The sequence below is a fragment of the Trachypithecus francoisi genome, unplaced genomic scaffold, assembly GCF_009764315.1.
Source record: "Trachypithecus francoisi isolate TF-2019V2 unplaced genomic scaffold, Tfra_2.0 Lachesis_group10, whole genome shotgun sequence".
NCBI classification, from domain to species: Eukaryota; Metazoa; Chordata; class Mammalia; order Primates; family Cercopithecidae; genus Trachypithecus; species Trachypithecus francoisi.
This window is the reverse complement of record NW_022681455.1, coordinates 115,652,348-115,673,199: the sequence shown is the minus strand read 5'-3', so window position 1 is coordinate 115,673,199 and position 20,852 is coordinate 115,652,348. Positions and strand designations below refer to the sequence as shown.

The window sequence follows — 20,852 nt, the reverse complement described above, 5'->3', positions numbered from 1 at the left end:
CATGAACCCGGGAGGCGGAGGTTGCAGTGAGCCGAGATCGCACCACTGCACTCCAGCCTGACAACAGAGTGAGACTCCCTCTCAAAAAAAAAAAAAAGGAAGTGGGAGGTTATGTCGCCCTCTCTTTAGGGTGAGGTACCTAAATAATTTATTCGGAATTCTGCAGGTGAGATTGTCTTTTTTCCCCATTTACTAATGTATTCACGGAACCGGGCACGGTGGCTCACGCCTGTAATCTCAGCACTTTGCGAGGCGGAGGTGGGCGGATCACCTGAGATTGGGAGTTGGAGACCAGCCTGACCCACACAGATAAACCCCATCTCTACTAAAAATACAAAATTAGCCAGGCTTGGTGGCACATGCCTGTAATCCCAGCTACTTGGGAGGCTGAGGCAGGAGAATCGCTTGAAACGGAGAGGTGGAGGTTGCGGTGAGCCGAGATCACCCCACTGCACTCCAGCCTGGGTGACAAGAGCAAAACTCCATCTCAAAGAACAACAACAACAACAACAAAACACACTAATATATTCAATCATGTATTTATTTATTTGGACACATAATCTCACTCTGCCACCTAAGCTGGAGTACACTGATGGAATCCTAGCTCCCTGCAACTCCTGGGCTCAAGTGATGCTCCTGCCTCAGCCTCACTGCATGCAGCTCATTAAAGACATTTTTATTTTTTTTTGAAACAGAGTCTGGCTGTGTTGCCCAGGCTGGAGTGCAGTGACACGATCTCCATTCACTGCACCTCCGCTTCCAGGGTTCAAGCGCCCGGTCCATGCAATGCTTTTACAGTGCACTTTTAAAAAACTTATTTTAAACAAAGACATTTCTAAGTGTCTAAACCATAATCTTCCTTAAAAACCCAAGGGTAGGCTGGGCGTGGTGGCTTATGTCTACAATCCCAGCACTTTGGGAGGCTGAGGCGGGTGGATCACCAGGTCAGGAGATTGAGACCATCCTGGCTAACACGGTGAAATTCCATCTCCACTAAAAATACAAAAAATTAGCCGGGCGTGGTGGCAGGCCTGTAATCTCAGCTACTCGGGAGGTTGAGGCAGGAGAATAGCGTGAACCTGGAAGGTGGAGCCTGCAGTGAGCAGAGATCGCGCCACTGCACTGTAGCCTGGGTGACAGAGTAAGACTCTATCTCAAAAAACAAACAAACAACAAAAAACAAACAAAACAAAACAAAAACATACCCCAAGGGTAACCTCTGTTGCAATAACTATTTTAGTTAAAAAAAAAAAAAAGCAAACATACACAAACAGGTAACACAATACAAAAGTAAGCAGTTTAAGAGATGAGACGAACATGCCTGCTTACACTCTTGGGATTGCATAAGGAAAAACAGACTTTTCTCCCCTAAAGGGAGCCTGGTGCATACTCTGTTTTAAGGAACCCCAGCTATCATAAACTATTTTAGGTCCCTCATGCAGCAGAGGGTGCAAAGAAAGGAGAGGCAGCAGAAGTAAATGAAGAAAACAGAATTCAGTCAACTAAGAAGAAAAAACTTTTGCTCAAAAAAAAAAGACAAGATCCTTGGAGAAAGACAAAAACATGAAGGCCTTTTAAATACGCACACACAAGCGTACACACACGTGCATGCTCACCTTGGATGTTAGTTTTTAATTAAGCTGACTTTTAATCATTGAGCTCCTTTAAAAAAATCGTTTAAAATCTCATACCATATTTCAGCTAGTGTGTCCAGAATTGGTGGGTTCTTGGTCTTGCTGACTTCAAGAATGACGGGGGAGGGGTTCGGGCATGGGGGGCTGCAGGTCCTGAGCCCTGCCCCGCGGGGAGGCGGCTGAGGCTCGGCCAGAATTCGAGCACGGTGCATGCGGGCAGGCAGCGCTGAGGGACCCGGTGCAACCTCCTCAGCTGCTGGCCCGGGTGCTAAGCTCCTCACTGCCCTGGGCCGGCCGCTCCACGTGCGGGGCCCGCGGAGCCCACGCCCACGCCGCTGGAACTCACGGTGGCCCACCGGCGCGGCGGCAGCTCATGTTGCTGCCTGCGTCTCTTCCCCCACACCTCCCGGCAAGCAGAGGGAGGCGGCTGCAGCCTCCGCCAGCCCAGAGAGAGGCTCCCACAGTGCCATGGCGGGCTAAAGGGCTCCCCAAGCACAGCCAGAGTGGGGGCTGAGGCCGAGGAGGCACCGACAGCGAGGGCTGCTATCACTAGGACAAATTGCTGCTATTTCAGAAATACAGCCATTGCTCTTTCAGTTTGGCCTGGCTAGCACCAAGGTGGCCTTGTTACGTAAGTAAAGCCCCTTAGTAGTCAAAATAAAAAATCTTTCCTCTTTTTTTTCCTTTTGCTGGCCGTTTTCACCCCCTATCACATCATCTTGTGTGTGTGTGTGAATTTAGCCACCTCAGAGGCCTCTTTCCCCATGATTTGGAACTTCCTTTGGATTTGATCAATTCAGATAGAGTTGATCAAACCCAATGGGAAAAAGACTGAAAGAACAACAAAAAGAGAAACAACAACACAACAGTTAAGCAAAACAAATGATCACACAATTTTTATGATTACTGAGCTCTCTAGTGGTCAGGAGAAATTAAGAACAGCTGGTTGTAATTTTAACTTTAGCCAAGACAAACCCCAATTCAGTTACTTACCTAGGGATGACTTTCAGGCTGAAGACTGCTTTCTACCATCCTAGAAGCAGGGAAAAAACCTCATCTTCCCTGTTGGATGCAAGCTCAAACACCATAAAGGAGTTACCTGCCTTCCATCCTAATGGAAGCAGGAAAAACTTGCCTTCCTTGTGTTAGAAGCAAGTAAAACTCCAAGGAAAAAAAAAAAAAAAAAAGGAGTTGTACTGTAAAATGAACTTTAGATCTTGACCGGATTTTGAGAGATAAGGTATTTTCTGGAGGGGGTGCTTCCAGGTCTCAGCAAGTTGTCTTACTGGTTTGAGCCATAAAGATAGCTCAAGCTGGCACCAAGCACTGATAGGGGTGTCTCCAGTCAGAATTCTTCCGTGGTTACCAAAATATGAACCCCCAAAATCTGAGAAAGGTCTCAGTTAATTTAGAAAGTTTATTTTGCCAATGTTGATGTTGTGATAAAGCCTCAGGAGATCCCAATGACATGTCCCCAAGGTGGTCAGACCACAGTTTAGTTTTTTTTTTTTTTTTTTGAGACGGAGTCTGGCTCTGTTACCCGGGCTGGAGTGCAGTGGCCGGATCTCAGCTCACTGTAAGCTCCGCCTCCTGGGTTCCCGCCATTTTCTTGCCTCAGCCTCCGGAGTAGCTGGGACTACAGGCGCCCGCCACCTCGCCCGGCTAGTTTTTTGTATTTTTTTAGTAGAGACGGGGTTTCACCGTGTTAGCCAGGATGGTTTCGATCTCCTGACCTCGTGATCCGCCCGTCTCGGCCTCCCAAAGTGCTGGGATTACAGGCTTGAGCCACCGCGCCCGGCCTTTTTTTTTTTTTGAGACGGAGTCTCGCTCTTCCACCCAGGCTGGAGTGCAGTGGTGTGATCTCGCCTCACTGCAAGCTCCACCTCCCGTGTTCATGCCATTCTCTTGCCTCAGCCTACCAAGTAGCTGGGACTACAGGTGCCCGCTACCACACCCGGCTAATTTTTTGTATTTTTAGTAGAGACGGGGTTTCGTTTGCCATGTTAGCCAGGATGGTCTCGATCTCCTGACCTCGTGATCTGCCCACCCAGGCCTCCCAAAGTGCTAGGATTACAGGCGTGAGCCACGGCACCGGCCAGCAAAGTTTAGTTTTATACATTTTGGGGAGATATGAGACGTCAATCAACATACGTAAGATGAACATTGTTTGGGTCTGGAAAGACGGGGAGGGGGCTTCCCGGTCATAGGTAGATACGAGACAAATGTTTGCATTCTTTTGAGTTTCTGATTAGACTCTCCAAAGGAGGCAGTCAGATATGCATTTAGCTGAGTGATCAGAGGGGTGACTTTGAAAGAACGGGAGGCAGGTTTGCCTTAAGCAGTTCCCAGCTTGACTTTTCCCTTTAGTAATTTTGGGGGCTCAAGATATTTTCGTTTCAGAACTCTTCAGTAGAATTCTTTCTTCTGACAAGGCAAGCATTGAGGTTTCTGTAGACCTGTATGGATTTGCCACCACTAACATGAAGACCATGACCTGTGACACATTCCCTGGAAGTCCTTTTTTTTTTTGAGACGGAGACTCGCTCTGTCGCCCAGGCTGGAGTGCAGTGGCCGGATCTCAGCTCACTGCAAGCTCCGCCTCCCGGGTTTATGCCATTCTCTCGCCTCAGCCTCCCGAGTAGCTGGGACTACAGGCGCCCGCCACATCGCCCGGCTAATTTTTTGTATTTTTTTAGTAGAGACGGGGTTTCACCGTGTTAGCCAGGATGGTCTCGATCTCCTGACCTCGTGATCCACCCGTCTCGGCCTCCCAAAGTGCTGGGATTACAGGCTTGAGCCACTGCGCCCGGCCTCCCTGGAAGTCCTGAGAACATGTACCCAAGAGAGTCGAGTTATAGTTGCTTTTATATAGTTTAAGGAGACATCAGACACTAATCAATATGAGCAAGGTATGTGTTGGTTCCTTCCGATGGAGGGAGGAGCTTACAGATCATAGGTGAATTCAAAGACTTTTCTGATTGGCGCTGGGCACGGTTCATACCTGTAGCCCCAGCACTTTGGGGAGCCAAGGCGGGTGGATCACTTGAGGTCAGGAGTTCGAGACCAGCCTGGACCAACATGGTGAAACCCTGTCTCTACTAAAAATACAAAAAGTAGCTGGGCATGGTGGCGTACCTGTAATCTCAGCTACTTGGGAGGCTGAGGCATGAGAACAGCTTGAATCCAGGAGATGGGGGTTGTAGTGAGCTGAGATCATGCCACTGCCTGAGCAACAGAGTGAGACTCTGTCTCAAAAAAAAAATTTATTTTTTTTCTGATTTTCAATTGGTTGAAAGAATTATTATTTTTTTTTATTTTATTTTATTTTATTTTATTTTATTTTTTTTTTAAGGCGGTGTCTCGCTCTGTCGCCCGGACGGGAGTGCAGTGGCCGGATCTCAGCTCACTGCAAGCTCCGCCTCCCGGGTTACGCCATTCTCCTGCCTCAGCCTCCCGAGCAGCTGGGACTACAGGCGCCCGCCACCTCGCCCAGCTAGTTTTTTGTATTTTTAGTAGAGACAGGGTTTCACCGTGTTAGCCAGGATGGTCTCGATCTCCTGACCTCGTGATCCGCCCGTCTCGGCCTCCCAAAGTGCTGGGATTACAGGCTTGAGCCACCGCGCCCGGCCGGTTGAAAGAATTATTATCCAAAGACTTGGAATCTTGGTATACAACAAAAAAAATTTTTTTAATTAAAAATTTTTAAAAAGACAACCTGGAATCAATAGAAAGAAGCATCTGGGTTAAGATAAGGAGTTGTGGAGACCAACATTCTTTTTTTTTTTGAGGCGGAGTGTCACTCTGTCACCAGGCTGGAGTGCTGTGGCACGATCTCGGCTCACTGCAACCTCCGCCTCCTAGGTTCAAGCGATTCCCCTGCCTCAGCCTCCCAAGTAGCTGGGACTACAGGCGTGTACCACCATGCCCAGCTAATTTTTGTATTTTTAGTAGAGATGGGGTTTCACCATGTTGGCCAAGATGGTCTCTATCTCTTGACCTCGTGATCCTCCCACTTTGGTCTCTGAAAGTGCTGGCATTACAGATGTGAGCCACCGCGCCCGGCCCAAGGTTCTTATTATGTAACATAGATGGTAAATGTCTAAGGCCTTAAAAGGTGCCAGACTCTTAGTTAAATCTCCCTTAGATCAGGATAAAACCTGGAAAGAGGCTGGACGCTCAGTGGCTCATGTCTGTAATCCCACCACTTTGGGAGGCCGAGGCAGGTGGATCACGAGGTCAGGAGTTCAAGACCAGCCTGGCCAAGATGGTGAAACCCTGTCTCTACTAAAAATACAAAAATTATCTGGGCACAGTGGCAGGCACCTGTAATCCCAGCTACTTGGGAGGCTGAGGCAGGAGAATTGCTTGAACCCAGGGGGTGGAGGTTGCAGCACGTCACTGCACTCCAGCCTGGGCGACAGAGTGAGACTCCGTCAAAAAAAAAAAAAAAAAAAAAAATTCCTGGCAGGGGAAGGGAATTCTCTACAGATTCTAGATTTTCCCCACAAAAGCCAGCTTTTTGGAGCTATTTTAAAAAATATCAAAGGAATATATTTTGGGGGTGAAATACATCAGTTTCTTTCAGGGCCTGCTATCTGTCAGGTGATGCTAGAGTCAGGTTGGAATTTGGTATCTTATTGCTACAAAGAGTGTTTTGTGTCTTAAGATCAGAATGCCTTCAGATCTCTGTTTTAATGTTAATGCTAGTCAGTTGTGTCTGAATTCTAAAGGGAGGAGGGGGATAATGAGGCATGTCCAAAACCCCTTCCCATCACAGCCTGGAATAATTTTTCAGGTTTACTTTGGAATGCCCTTGGCCGAGAGGAAGATCCATTCAGTCGGTTGGGAGGCTTAGAATTTTATTTTTGCCTTAGTTTCCCAAAACGTCCAGTGAACCTCACTTCTCCTTTGGAAATATCATCCCTGGCGCCCACGAAAATGTCTGCAAGATGTGCAAGGGCCACCTTAAAGCCCATGCCACCTTAAGCAGGCCCCACCCCCGGCCTAGCCAATGGGCTGACAGCAGCCGCAGCTGCTGCCACAGTAGCTGACTGGTCACCCTGCCACCCAGCGCTCACACCCCTTGGCAGGTGCCTGGCTATGGCCCGACTGCTCCGGGCTGCAACCTGGGGGCTGTTCCCCTGGAGGGGGTACTGCTCCCAGAAGGCAAAGGTACCGGGAGAGAAGAGAAGTCCCCTGGAAGGATGAGGTGGGGAGCGGGGAACAGGGGGTTCTGATCCCAAGTTTCCTGGGCTCTGTGACGCCCCAGCACCAAGTGACCTGACCTTGGGCAAAAGGGCACTGGGCTTACCTGTGGCAAGTGTGGGTATAGAGTGAGTGTAGAGATGAGCTGAGTCCCCACTGCTACCACGAGTGGGGCTGGGGGAGTCAAATGGATGCCCCTGGGTGGCTCTGGAATAAAACACACCTGTGGAAGAAGGCCCTGGAGGAAAGGACCTAGGTTCCAGGCCAGGCTCTGTCCTTAACTTGGCCTCCATTTCTCATCTGTAAAATGGGAAGAAACTGCTCCCCTCCCCAGCCCCCCACGAAAGGCTCCAGAAGCCCCAGCCAGGGTAGAGTGGGGAGGGGGCAGTGGAAGCTTTTCATCCCTGTCATTCCCTTATCAAGCTCTGAGTCCCCTGTGGCGGGGGTGGTGCTTGGTTGGCCCTGGAGAAAGGAGGAAGTGAGGGACCTTTTCCGTTTGCTCAGGCTGGGCTGGCGATGGAAGGAACACTGCTGGTAGCCTTTTTGGAGAGTGAATTCTGGTTTTGTATTTGGATGGCCGGGCGCTTTGGCTCATGCCTGTAACCCCAGCGCTTTGGGAGGCCGAGGCAGGTGGATCGCTTGAGCCCAGGAGTTTGAAACCATCCTGGGCAACATAGTAAGACCCTGTTTTTATTAAAAAAGAAAACATTAAAAAAATTCTGGTGGCGTTTTTTTTTTTCTGAGGGGAAACTTTGACCCCCATGGCTCTGTCTGGAAAAGAGGCATTTCTGGAGAGTGGGTTTGTTTAAAGAGGGCCTACCTGGCAAGGACGTTGTCAGCTGGGTGTGGCAGGGGAAGCTCACTCCAGCCCCCAGCCCTCCATGCTGACACTGGGGCAGGGCTGTGGCCCCACGTGTCTTTCGGGGGACCCTGGCAGTGTTTCTCCCCTGCAGGGCGAGCTCTGCAGGGACTTCGTAGAGGCTCTGAAGGCCGTGGTGGGCGGCTCCCACGTGTCCACTGCCACGGTGGTCCGAGAGCAGCACGGGCGCGATGAGTCGATGCACAGGTATGGGAGGACTCGCAGACCCCTCCCATCTTCTGGATTCAACCCCAGCTGAGAGCGAGGGTCCTGGATTGCCTCCTCACTCACCTGTTTTGGGGTGCTCTGGAATGTTCTCTGCCCCTCGTTCGCTGTAGCCTCAGGCCCTGCAACACCTCGGGACCAGAGGGTGCCTCGCCCCCCTAAATCACTGAGGGTCTGGTTCTAGGTGCGAACCTCCCGATGCTGTGGTGTGGCCCCAGAACGTGGAGCAGGTCAGCCGGCTGGCAGTCCTGTGCTACCGCCAAGGTGTGCCCATTATCCCATTCGGCACCGGCACCGGGCTTGAGGGTGGCGTCTGCGCTGTGCAGGTACAGTGTGGCTCCCCTGCCCGCCCCGGGGCTGGTCCCACCACACCTTGGCACACCTGTGGCTGCCTCCCCCGCCGCACACAGCTCCTTGGGTCTGCTCCCGCCCGCGGGCTGCCTGCCTCAGGGGGTCTGATCTGGCTGCTGGGGGGACACCCGCGGGCTGTGACCCGGGGACGTGGCCAGGTCAGAGACCTGGGTATGCAGTGGTCTCAGCACCCGCTCCCACCAGGGCGGCGTCTGTATTAACCTGACGCATATGGACCGAATCCTGGAGCTGAACCTGGAGGACTTCTCTGTGGTGGTGGAGCCGGGCGTCACCCGCAAAGCTCTCAACGTCCACCTGCGGGATAGCGGCCTCTGGTTTCCCGTTGGTAGGACTCGCGAACCTTTCCTGGGGCCCTGAGGGCACCTTGGGAGCAGGGTTGTGTCTGGGGCTCAGGGGACCTTCCTCCCCCAGCCCAAGGGAAAGGACCTCCCGTCCCTGAGGCTGCCTTCTCCTGTACGCCGCCCTCCAGACCCAGGTGCGGACGCCTCTCTCTGTGGCATGGCGGCCACCGGGGCGTCGGGCACCAACGCGGTCCGCTATGGCACCATGCGGGACAACGTGCTCAACCTGGAGGTGGTGCTGCCCGACGGGCGGCTGCTGCACACGGCGGGCCAAGGCCGGCATTTCCGGTGAGTGCCCTCTGCAGGGGCCCTGGCCCTGCAGAGAGCGGGCTGTGAGAGGCACCTCCTGCCAGCCTCCTGGTTTGGCAAGGCTAGGCTTCCCCAGGCTCTGAAGACCTGTCACCTGGGCCAAAGTGGATGGGAACAGGGTTTGCTTTCCCTGCCTGAGGCCGATTTGCTTTGTGGAGCAGAAAGAACTGGGCCAGGGAATCTGGGCCCCAGGGAGGCCAGCCCAGACCTCAGTGCCTGGGGCCGGTGTCCTGGGTTCCAGCTTGGGCTTCTGGCCAGAAATCCCTCATCACACAGCCTGGTACTCACCTTGTGTGTCCCTGGGACCCAGGAAGAGTGCAGCCGGCTACAACCTCACTGGGCTGTTCGTGGGCTCTGAGGGGACGCTGGGCCTCATCACAGCCACCACCCTGCGCCTGCACCCTGCCCCTGAGGCCATCGTGGCCGCCACGTGTGCGTTCCCCAGTGTCCAGGCTGCTGTGGACAGCACTGTACACATCCTCCAGGCTGCAGTGCCTGTAGCCCGCATTGGTGAGTTGAGGACAGGGGCAGTCAGGGTGGGCTCCCTGGAAAAGGCCCCCTGGGAAGGCCAGGCCTCACCTGGCCTGCCCTCTCCCTGGATCCAGAGTTCCTGGATGAAGTCATGATGGATGCCTGCAACAGGTACAGCAAGCTGAATTGCTCAGTGGCACCCACACTCTTCCTGGAGTTCCATGGCTCCCAGCAGGCACTGGAGGAGCAGCTGCAACGCACAGGTATGCTGGGGTGGAGTGGGGCAGCAGGGTGGGCTGCCTCAGCAGCGGCCCAGTGTCAGCCTCCCTCCCCCAACTGCAGAGGAGATAGTCCAGCAGAACGGAGCCTCTGACTTCTCCTGGGCCAAGGCGGCTGAGGAGCGTAGCCAGCTTTGGACAGCACGGCACAATGCCTGGTATGCAGCCCTGGCCATGCGGCCAGGCTGCAAGGTGAGCTGGGACTGGGGTACAGATGGGGCCCACAGCACAGCCCGCAAACCCTTTCCTCAACCCACCACTCTACTGCACAGAGCAACAGTCCGAGCCTCAACAAGGGGGCTGGGCCTGGCTGAGCAGGAGCTAGAACTGGGGGCTGCAGGTCGCCCCACCCAGCTGTTCAGATACCGTCTACAGGGAAAGCACAATTGTCTGCTAAGCCCTCAAAAGCTCTTCCTGTGAGCCAGGTCGTGGGAACGGTGCAGTGCTCTTGGGAGTTATAAACGGAGGGAAGGCTTCCTGGAGGAAGAGATGATAGAGAGGGGGATATTAGCCTAACCTGGGGAAGGGGAATCTGGGCTCCAGGCAGCTGTGCAAAGGCTTAGCAGCCTGGAGCTTGGGGGTGGGAGCCACAGGGGAGTGGGAACAGCCTCTACCGGGAGGTGTCGCAAGCACACCTGGGCCATTTGTCTCCTGTGTTGTGTTGGGGGGGAGGTGAGGGCTGAGGCCTAGAGCAGAGCAGGATTATTTCCTTGTGTGAGGCCAAGAGCTGAAGCCCAGTGCCCCCAGACCCATCCTCAGCCTTGACCACGGTGACCTCGTACCCCCAGGCAGGCAGGGGTAACTCATAGGCCTCCCTCTGACCAGGGCTACTCCACGGACGTGTGTGTGCCCATCTCCCGGCTGCCGGAGATCCTGGTGCAGACCAAGGAGGATCTGAACGCCTCAGGACTCACAGGTTCTGCCCACCCTGCTGCTGGGAAGAGGTGGGGAGGTGTCGGGGCTGAGCAGAGCCTGGGGCAGCAGGAGGCAAGAGGGAGGGCACACAGTTCTATCCTCTGGGCCTCCAGGAAGCATTGTCGGACATGTGGGTGACGGCAACTTCCACTGCATCCTGCTGGTCAACCCTGATGATGCTGAGGAACTGGGCAGGGTCAAGGCTTTTGCAGAACAGCTGGGCAGGTAGGAGCAAAGTCAGGGAGGGGAATAGCTGAGGGCAGAGGGAAGGGGGCCCCATGAGGATGTCTCCTTCCTGCCCCCAGGCGGGCACTGGCCCTCCACGGAACGTGCACGGGGGAGCATGGCATCGGACTGGGCAAGCGGCAGCTGCTGCGGGAGGAGGTGGGCGCCGTGGGCGTGGAGACCATGCGGCAGCTCAAGGCTGTGCTAGACCCTCAAGGCCTCATGAACCCGGGCAAAGTACTGTGAGGGGCTCTGAGCACTTAGCCCACAAGTTCCCAGACTACGGAGCCCGTTCTGGAACTTTTCTTCATGCCACGGCCCCTGCAAGGGAATAGACAGTAGCTGACGCAGTCTTGCTGCCAGCGAGCCCACTGTATCTGGGCCCAAGGTCAGAGGGCCCAGAGAGAAGCCTGAGCACTGTTACTCCCTGTCCTTCTGGCTGGCTCCAGGAGCCTTTGGTTCAGTAAACGACCCTACGCATCCCTCTCTGCTCCTACGCATCCTGTCCTGGCTGGAAGAGACCATCTGGGTCCACTCAAGACTCTGATGACACCCCTCCACTGAGGCCTCCCACTGCTGGGGTCCCAGGACCCTTCCCCCTTCACCTGGTGACAAGCACTCCTTTCCTGGTATGGGACGTGAGCTCCCGTGCCATGCTGGTAGGTCTTCTCCTTGGAGCCACCCGCAGTAAGTCTGGAATAAACCTGAAACCCACCTGCAGCTACCTGGGTCAGAGGCAGCACTTCCTCCCCTCCCGCGCCAGGTTCTCTGTCCTTTGGCCAGTGACCCCTTTGTTTTGGGGCTGTCCTCTGACTTGTTATAGCCTGAGGAGGGGGGCGGTGCTCAGGGTTCGGAAAGGAACCCAGGTCCCTGTCCCAGCTACTCAGCCTCAGGCTTGAGGACCTGCCCATGGCATGTCACTTAGGATGGACTCCCCAACTGGGCCTGAACCAGGCCTCTGAACACACTGAATGTGTTCCTCAGCAGCTGCCACGTCTTTAGAAACAGAGATGAAACTATTTTTGCACCCACCTCTTCATGGGGTGATGTATCCTACCACCAGCTGTTTTGCCCTCAAGGTCTGTCCACCCGAGGCCCTGCCTATCTTGGGCCAGAGCCTCAGTCTTGAGATGTTGGCAGTTGTTCCCCCTAAGCCCACAGGAGGGCGCCCGACATCATGAAGCTCAGATAGCGCGGCATCTGCTCCAGGCAGCTGCGGCTCAGGACTCACTTCTGCCCCGGGCCTGCAGCTCTCAGCCCTGGGCAAACCTCCTCCTAGGGTCAGGGAAGGCCTGGCAGCCCAGAAGCCAAGCTAAGTCCTCTACCCCCGCAGATCCCAGGAACCTGTAGTCCCAGGAACTCATCTTCCTCGCCCCTCTAGTCTTCGGTCCCTTTTGGAAAGGGGCATGCCACACCCCATGCCCTCCCTGGCCTCCGCCCCTCTCCTCCTCCCATCAGCTGTTCAGAGCTCAGGCAGGCTGCTAGGCCGTAGGCAGAGGCAGCCGCACTGAGACACCTCAGGCCAACTTCAGTTCTTGGAACCCCCGCTCCATGCTAACACTGGGCTCCCGCCGACAGCGGTGACACCGACCTGAGCCTGGAGGCCACTCTGTGACGTTTCTGTCCCGTGCTGCCCTGGTGGGGAGCAGAGACCGTGCCAAGGGCTGACTGGTGACAAATCTCAGCCCTCTCCCCAAACCACCCCAGCACACATGTGCTCATCACCGAGACAGCCCTCTCGCCCCTCCCCTTCCAGCCAGCCAGCCAGCCACCCACTCTTCCAGGTGGGAATCCTGCAGCAGCTGGATAGGACTCTTCTTTGATGCGCCCTCCAGCGCCTGGCAACGAGGCGGCGCTCAGCAAATGACCATTTCCCACAATCTTTTATTAAGAAAAATTCCAAACATACAGAAAAGTTGAAAGAACAAGTACACTGTTCACTGAAATACCAGCCACTGCAGATTCAACAATGAACATTTTGGCCTTATTTGCTTTGTGTATTTTGGGGGGAACCATTTGGAATTAAACTACACATTTCTTGAAGACATTCACCTATATAATTCAGCATCTGTCTCCTAAGAATGAGGACATTTTCCCGTGAACTTCAGTACCTTTAAATGGCTGTTAAGAGGAATGGTTGGTCTTTGTGAGGGGCTCCTATCTAGGAACCTCATCAAAGTGTGCTAGGCCCTTAGCAGAGTGGGTAGAACCTGCTCGCCGGCTCCCTCACGTTCTCTCCCATCCCAGAAAGGCAGAACAGGGGCAACACAGGATTCTGGAGAGCTGTCTGGACAGAGGATCACAAACATGAGCTCCACTTGGGAAGCTCAGACAGCCCCAATCCCACCCCCACACCAAAAGCAGGCAACCTGGGTCTGAATTCAGAGGCCCCCGCAGCCGGCAGAGGGCTGCAGTGTGCCAGGTAGGACTGAAGTCGCTGGGGGTGGGGATGAGCACCAGCCCCTGGGGCCTGGAATAGCACCCGGCGTGGGCTACAGCCCTGCCCCACCCAACTCACAGCTGCTCGGCTCACCCATGGCACTGCCAAAGCAGCAGGCTTAAGCCGCCAAGGTGGGCACACGAAGCCTCCGTTTCCAGATCCAGGGCTCAGGCAAGGAGATCTCCTTCAGGGCCGGGCCTGCCTTGCCAGCTTTGCTGGTGGAATTAAATATAGCACAGGGAGACACAGTTGCCAGGCAGAAGCAGGAGGTGCTGTGAATAGAACAGTGCCCTTTGTGGTGACAACGCTATGGGGAGCCTGCTGTGCATGTGCCAGGACCTGCAGGGCAGCTCCCCCGGCCCCTACATGGACCTCTGAGCTGCACGGTTTTGTCCCCACTTCATATGTGAAAAATCTGAAGTTCAGATGAAGTCGTTTCCCCAAGATCATTCTGCCAAGTAGGAGAGCCTGAATGCACAGTCTAGAGCCCACGTTCCTGCCGTCGACTCACACCAGCCCCAAGGTCTTCACCCCAGACGGGTCCCGCGCTGAGGCCCAGGCTCTGAACCACCGAGTCTTCTTTAGTGTTTCTCCGCTGGCCCTGGCTCACATTTGCCCACTGGCCTGCTGTGAGTGCCCTTGCACACAGTAGGTGCCTCTGGAAGCATCTGATGGAGGGTGACTACGGAGCCAGGGGCTGTGGCAGCAGGGGGGTGGTCCAGACATCAGGTGGGCCTGAGAAGGGTCAGAGCAGAGAGGCGGTGGAGTTGTCTCCCTCCACAGCTTTCCTTCGCTGACTCTGCAGGAGGCTCTGGAACGCTGCTCCGGGAGCCCGCTGGGCATGGGGACACAGGCCAGGTCTGCACTGCTGCTCCCTGCCCCGAGCTGCCCGCCCAGCCTGCATTTTGCCAACTTTTGTGAGCCTGAGCAGTTGATTCTGGTTCAAGGGCTCTGAACTGGCACAGCCCCAAACCAGGGCCTCTTCCTGGGCCTCAATGAAGCACGCCCATGAGTCAGCACTGAGATGCAAACTGAACAACAGGCAGGGCGAGTGGGACGTGGGATGGGGAGCAGAGGCTGGAAGGAGGGGGGCTGGACCCACACCTGGAAGAACCCACATCCTTGCAGCCTCCAGTGGCTGCAACATCTTGGCCCCTGCAGATCTTTTCAGAGGTCCGGCACAATGACTCCACAGAGGAGGGCTGACTGGTTCCATGATGCTTAAGAGGTTAGGAAGCTTGTAGGAGGCACGCCTGACTTGCCACTCTCCCTCCACCCAGGCCTGTCTGAGGACCAATTCACACACCTGGAGCCCTGAGCAGCAGCCTGAAGGAATGCTAAGGAGGTAGGTGAGGGATTGGGGGGCAGGCCCTTGCCCCCATTTCTTGATTGTATAACAACACCTCATTAAAATAAAATCACACAGTGTATCTTTTATTAGACATTTTAATACCATATCAAAACACCTTGACTAATGAAGAAAGCTTTTCTCCCAAGCTTTGAACATTTTTTTAAACATTTTATAAGTTTTTTGTATTTTAATATATAAATACAGAAACCTATCTTGCATGGGCTGATGTCACGTGTGAACATCAATGGCTAAGATGTTCTCAAACCTAGTGCCTGAAAACAGGGGTAGCTGTACATGTTTCTTAGTAAGTCTTTTTTTGTTTAAGTTTTCTGGAAAAAAAAATCCACAAGGGCCTAAGAATAATGTTCAGGCATTTCTGCAGGACACTTGTGATTGTTAAATCCTCTGAACTGACCGGAACCAGGAGGAAAGAAGGGAAAAGAGATGGGATCAGTGGGAAGAAAGTTCTCGATGGGTTGTTTTTTGGCAATGAAGTCAAGATATTAGGGTCTCAAGGGGAGAAAAGAGCAAAAAAACAAGCCAGAAAAATAGAAGAAAAAAAACCAAACCCAAAGCTGAGAAGTTGGTGGTGGAGAGGGCCAGTTGGGGCAGGGGAAGAGACTGTGTGCTCGCCCACCGTCAGAAGGCTGGCGGCGAGGGCTTGGCTGTGTTCGTCTGTCACTGAGTGGGTTATGGCTGGGCAGCAAACAGCAAGCTGTAAACATCACGAGGGAAAACACCAGTCGACACTAGACTTTTTTTTATATAATTTTTTTTTTTTGTAAACACTTTAAAGACAGACCCACAATGCCTTTCAAAGATGAAAAAGAAAATGCCCTTTCCCTCCTGGGCTGAAGGGTGAGGGGAAGGATAGCAGTTGATTCATTCTTCTCTCAAACTTGCTCTCATCCAATTTGGTGTCCTCAGGGAGGAAGGGAGAACCATGATCTGGAAGTCAGTGCAGAAGGGGTGCCCTGTTCCCGCTGGTGTCCCAAGCTCAGCTCTGCCCCAGGGTCCGGTGAGCCTCCTCCCTGGAGCAGGGGCTCTCTGTCCCTGTGTGGACCGTAATAAATAAGTCGTGCTCCGTCGGGCCGAGGGCTGGCTTGCTGCATCCCAGGGCAGCTGCATCCCGAGAGGGCAGGCAGGGCTGGGGCATCTACACAGGACCCCAGAAGCCAGACAGCACATGGGGAATTTGCAGCCATGCACCTGGGCAGGTTCTACTCCCCTGCCTCGCTCTCCCCCTGGCTCGCTCTTCTCCCCTTGTCATCAGTTTTTGAGGTGAAGGTAAAGAAAGCAAATGTCCCTGATTTGTCTGACATCATCAGCTGTTCTGGGAGAGTTTACTTGGAATAAATAAAATAAACCTAACAAAAGAAAACAAAAACAAGAGAGAGAGAAAGGGAGGGGGAAGAAGAGAGGCCCCAAAACCTTTGGCAGTGAGATGGAGTTGGGCTTTTGGTTTTTATGGGGGTTTTGTCTACTTGTTTGCCAGAAAAAGGAAAATGCCAGCCCAGAACTTGGAAGGGACAGGTGAGACCCATCTCAGGGGTGGGTGGCTGGCAGCAAGCAGGGTACCCCTGGGGAGGAAATGGGGAGGCCAGACCCAGCGGTGAGCCAGAGGGATGTGTGGAGTCAGCACCCAGTGCTGTGGGATGGAGGGATCGAGATCGAGTCTGGCCTGGAGGCCTCAGATTCATCTGGAAGCGGCATGGGAAGAAGCAGTGGTCAAATGATCGCTGACGGGCACTTTGCAGGGAACAATGCACCGCTGCCCATGGCTGGCTGTTTAGTAAGTGCAATGTCCTTATGGCAACAGGGAGTGAGATTATCCCCGTTACCAGAGAAGAGGCAGAGACTCAGAGGTGAGCGAGGATGAGACCAAGCCAGGCACAAACCCAGCGCTCAGGCTCCTTTTCCTGCCCGTGCACATTCCCAGGGGATATTCCTGAACTTTCTTTAAGAATGTAGAATGTACTGGTCTCTTCCCCAGCTGATCCTAACTCTTCTGAGCCTGTTCTTCATAACTGCCCATGTTGATTTGTATCTCTTGTCCTTCCCAGGGAAAAGCATTTCCAGATGACTAATTGATAAGCTTCTCCTTCCCTCTGCTCCTGCTTTCTTCTCAGTGGCGTAAGGGCAGCCCCGCTCCCTAAACTGCATGCCCCCAAAGTGACCTGACCCCAAGCCTTGAGCCCGGAGCACCCCCAAATGCGGGCTCACCTTTGAGAGGAGTCAGCAAGCAAGCCCGCAGGTCAGTCCGCAGGGTGTTCCGGACAAGATCTGTTCACTTCAAACCACGAGTCTATGCAGCTGGGGGGAGGGGCCGCAAGGGAAACCACATTACCTGCTGCCCAGGCTGCTTTGAAGGGGCTCTTTCAAAGGGCCAGATTCCTGAGCAGGAGCTTCCTAAGTCTCTTCTGAAAGGACCCCAGAGAAACACAATCATGTCCCCAGATATGGCTACTTTCTGAAGCAGGAAGAAGGGAGAACACCAAGATTAGTCCTGGCCCAGCCAGAGGCAGTGGTGGTGGGTACTGGCTCAGGGGGATCTGGTGCTGTAGGAAGGGGCAGAGTGGCCTTGAGAAGGACCAAAGCTTTCTGTGCACAGGACCCAGGAGGATGGCAGCAGTCACCAGTGAGGTGAGAGCGGTGGACCCGCAGGGCAGCTAGTCAGCTGTCTCCAAGACTCCAAGGGCAGGGATGTGGGAACAATGGCACGGCAGAAGGGCCATGGCTCTGGGCACCAGGGTCCTGAAAGAGCTCCTTCCTGGGTCAAAAGAACAGCTGTGAGGCTCCCTCCCAGTGGGTGACCTCTTAGGAGAGCCCCAAGCTCTACCCTGCTCAGCCGTGATCAGCTGATAGCAGCATCTAGTCCTTACTGCAAGAGGCGGGAGGGGAGTCAGACGTGAAGCCCTGGTCTCTAGTGTTGACAGAGAAAGGCCCTCTGCATCCAAGAGGGAACAGAGATTGCCCCAAGACAGCTTCCTGATTTGTAAACCAACATCTGGGCATTTTCAAAGACAGGAACCAGACAGATAATTTGCATAATTCTCCCTGAGAGTCAAAGATTTCCTTTTCTGGTTCTGGTGAGTGCCTCCCTAGGACACAAGCAAGGCTCCGTGCTGGGAGCTAGACCAAGAATCTCTACCAGGCCAGCCTTGAGCCTCCTCTGCACCAGCCATGCCGTGTGTCGTGCCTGGTTGTCATCCTGTGCAGCAGTGGCCCTGAGAGTCAGGCTTTGAAAGGCCTGAGTGTCAGGAAGAAGCTCTGGGCTCGAGGATTCCGCAGGTGCTGGCCACAGGCAGCACAGTATCCTCCTCTCTTGGGCAAGAGGATGCCTTCCTTCTGGCTGGAAACAAGGACCAGGCTCACAGTGGAGCCTGAGGGCGAATCTGGGTCCTGCGACTTACAACTGCTCCCAGTGCTGTGGCCCCACCCTCCACCTGGCCTTCCTTGCACAGATTTATGTTCTCCCCCCGTGGAGCAGAGGGCCTGTAGGGGAAGAAGAGGCAGGGAGACAGACGGAGAACCAACCTTCCCGGTGGGATCCTAAGCTCCTCCAACCTGTGAGGCTCTACAGGTCTCCCCATCAGCTCCCACCACCTGAGCCCTCAAACCAGAGCACACCTCTGGCAACTCAGCTCTGCCCTGCGCTTGCGATGTTTGCACCTTCCCGCCGGCACAGTGGACACCCGTCTGACGGCCTCTGCCCTTACCCACTCGGAGCCAGAGGTTGGGGGAGAGATCATCCCATAACCAAAGGAGACAGAATGGCTGGAGTTGGGGGTCTGCCCCTCTGGGAGGTGTGGTGCACTGAGCTACCCTGCCAACCCCTCCTACCTTTTGTGATAGATGCACAGGCAGGGCAGCCTGGCTATCGTGTCCCCCTGCAGCAGCTCCTCCAGGCAGATCACACACTCACCCGCATCTTTAGTCAGCACATCATCTGCAAGAGGGACAGGGGAGAGTGCAAGAGGGTTAGTCACCAGTGGACAGGTGGCACGGGGCAGGCGAGAGCCTAGGAACTGGGGAAGTGCTAAGCTACCCCAAGCTGTGCTCGGCTCTGCAGGGGACACAGAAGCCCAAGAGGGACCTTGACTCTCACCATGGAGATAGATAATACGTGGACATCACGTTAATTACCCAAAGACAAAATGGGATTAATCCCAACACGCGATTAACCAAGAGCCTAGGTGACAGTGGACAAAAAAGGCTTGGAGAAGGGTAGACACGAAGCAGGGGCAACATGAGGCAAGCTGTTTCCCTCACAGATGCTTTCCCTAAACACACACGCAGCTGGTGCGCTGATGTCTGGTTTGGAAAAATATGGTAATGGGGAGAGTGGTAGGTAGGAGGCAAGAATGAGAGGAAGAAACTGGTCCCCAAGAAAATCCTTGTGCATGGAGGTTCACAGCAGCGTTGTTCACAGCGGCCCAAAGGTGGAAACAGCCCAGTGTCTACCAACTGTGCAATGGATCAACAAAAGACGATGTATCCATACAACGGAATATTACTCAGTCAAGAAAAGGAAGAACTGCCACATGCTACAACATGGATAAACGTCAAAAATATTACACAAAGTAAAAGAAACCACCTATTGTATGAAACCATTCATATGAAATGTCCAGAATATATACATCCATAGACAGAGAAAGGAGATTGGGATTGGGGACAGGGGGAAACGGGCAGTGACTGCTTAATGGGTAAGGGGTTTTCTTTCCCCCACCCTTTTATTTGAGGTGGAGGCTCGCTCTGTCACCCAGGCTGGAGTGTAGTGGCACTATCTCGGCTCACTGCAACCCCCGCCTCCTGGGTTCAAGTGATTCTCTTGTCTCAGCCTCCCAAGTAGCTGGGATTACAGGAGGCCACTACTACGTCTGGCTAATTTTTGTATTTTTAGTAGAGACGGCTTTCACCATGTTGGCCGGGCTGGTCTTGAACTCCTGACCTTGTGATCTGCCCACCTTGGCCTCCCAAAGTGCTGGGATTAAGGCATGAGCCACCACACCCGACCCATTTTTCTCCTTTTAAAAACTTTTTTGTGGTAAGACTAACATATGCTGTATCCTCTTAATAAATCTTCAAGTGTACAATACAGTATTGTCAACTGTAGGCACTATGTTGTACGGGAGATGTCTAGAACTTACTCATCGTGCGTAACTAAAATGTTACACCCATTAATCCACCACTCCCCTTCCCCCCGCCCAGCCCCTGGCCGCCACTAGTTTTCTACTCTCTGCTTCTATGACTTTGACTATTTTAGCTACCTCATGTAAGTGGAATCACATCAGAGGTTTTCTTTTGGGGCAATGAAGTGTTTGGAACCAGATAAAGATGGGGCTTGTGAATGTCCTAAATGCTATTAAATTGCACATATAAAAATGGTTAATTTTATGGTGAATTTCATCTCAATGTTTAAAAAGAAAGAAACAAAAATGACCCTGCTCACCATCCCAAAAAGAAGAAACGGAAGGAAGCTACTTGCACCTGTGGGAACCCAGTGGTTTTTATTAAGTCCTATGACATTCTGCGTGCCGGCGACAGTGAATAGCCGTGATCTTGGGATTCAAGCAGCTCACAGTAGTAGGGATGCTGAACAACGAAACCAAAAGGCACAGCATGAGGACTTCCAGGACATCCTCTGACGCGCAGGCCCAGGGTCGAAGGTATGGAGAAAGAGACCTCGTCAGGCTGTTCCGGGAAGGCTTTGGAGAAGGTTGAGGATGGATGAAGCTGGGGTGGTGACGGGAGATTCTGGGCACAGGGAACAGCCTTGTGTTCTGCTGTGGTGCCTGGGGCCGACAACAAGGAGTGCGCAGCAGCCCTGCGTGTGCCGATGGGGGCAGCGAGGCACGCATCAGGTGCCTGCACTAAGGGAGGGTGCCCAGAAGGAAAGCATGAGAAGGAAGGGATGGATTCTGAGTTGGGTGGGAGGAGGCCTGGCCAGTTGATGGAGACCTCCAGGAGGCTGCTGAAGCCTAGAGCTGAGGTTTGGAACAGAGACATGGGTGCCAGGCATGGATGTGGGATAAAGAGGCAGTCCAGGGAGGAAGTTCAGACCAAAATCCAAAGAAGGCACAAGAGAAACCCAGGCTGACATGAGTATTTGAAGGGCAGGTGAAAGAGGCGACGTGAACAAAAGGCGACCCAGAAGTTCTCCATGCCACAGGGGAAATATCAGGAGAGCAGTGTCTCGGCTGTGAAGAAGGCAGAGCTTGTGGCAG

General features: G+C 53.7%; 2 protein-coding genes across 6 annotated transcripts in view; one reads left to right on the top strand and one right to left on the bottom strand.

Annotated features, from left to right (window-relative positions):
* Nucleotides 1-6,498: 6,498 nt before the first annotated feature.
* Nucleotides 6,499-12,878, top strand: LDHD (lactate dehydrogenase D). 2 transcript variants are annotated; one of them, XM_033219024.1, is made up of 11 exons: nucleotides 6,499-6,806; nucleotides 7,793-7,905; nucleotides 8,108-8,249; nucleotides 8,479-8,620; nucleotides 8,765-8,924; nucleotides 9,256-9,455; nucleotides 9,551-9,679; nucleotides 9,759-9,886; nucleotides 10,520-10,610; nucleotides 10,723-10,834; nucleotides 11,284-11,400. In XM_033219024.1, the coding sequence occupies exons 1-11, from the start codon at nucleotides 6,735-6,737 to the stop codon at nucleotides 11,396-11,398; spliced, it is 1,404 nt and encodes a 467-aa protein (XP_033074915.1). In that variant the 5' UTR covers nucleotides 6,499-6,734; the 3' UTR covers nucleotides 11,399-11,400. The 2 variants fall into 2 exon arrangements, with proteins under 2 accessions (XP_033074915.1, XP_033074914.1); XM_033219023.1 differs by having other exon boundaries at nucleotides 6,681-6,806; nucleotides 10,915-12,878.
* The window catches only part of ZNRF1 (zinc and ring finger 1), a 122,644-nt gene continuing 114,500 nt past the window's right edge, over nucleotides 12,709-20,852 (bottom strand). The window contains exons 3-5 of one of the 4 annotated variants that reach the window (XM_033219025.1): nucleotides 18,469-18,574; nucleotides 16,849-16,938; nucleotides 12,709-15,678 (exon numbers count right to left, since the gene is read on the bottom strand). In XM_033219025.1, the coding sequence (XP_033074916.1) occupies nucleotides 16,881-16,938; nucleotides 18,469-18,574 (164 nt within the window). In that variant the 3' untranslated portion in view covers nucleotides 12,709-15,678; nucleotides 16,849-16,880. Of the gene's footprint in view, nucleotides 15,782-16,848; nucleotides 16,939-18,468; nucleotides 18,575-20,852 lie in introns of those variants that run through there. The other 3 variants (XM_033219027.1, XM_033219026.1, XR_004438982.1) reach the window with 3 other exon arrangements.

What these genes read in the sequence shown, in the direction of transcription:
- LDHD (XM_033219023.1), top strand. Translation starts at nt 6,735, where the DNA reads ATGGCCCGACTGCTCCGGGCTGCAACCTGGGGGCTGTTCCCCTGGAGG. An exon ending in CGGCCTCTGGTTTCCCGTTG is followed by an intron (nt 8,621 to 8,764) that starts GTAGGACTCGCG and finishes GCCGCCCTCCAG; the next exon opens with ACCCAGGTGCGGACGCCTCT. An exon ending in GGAGCAGCTGCAACGCACAG is followed by an intron (nt 9,680 to 9,758) that starts GTATGCTGGGGT and finishes CCCCAACTGCAG; the next exon opens with AGGAGATAGTCCAGCAGAAC.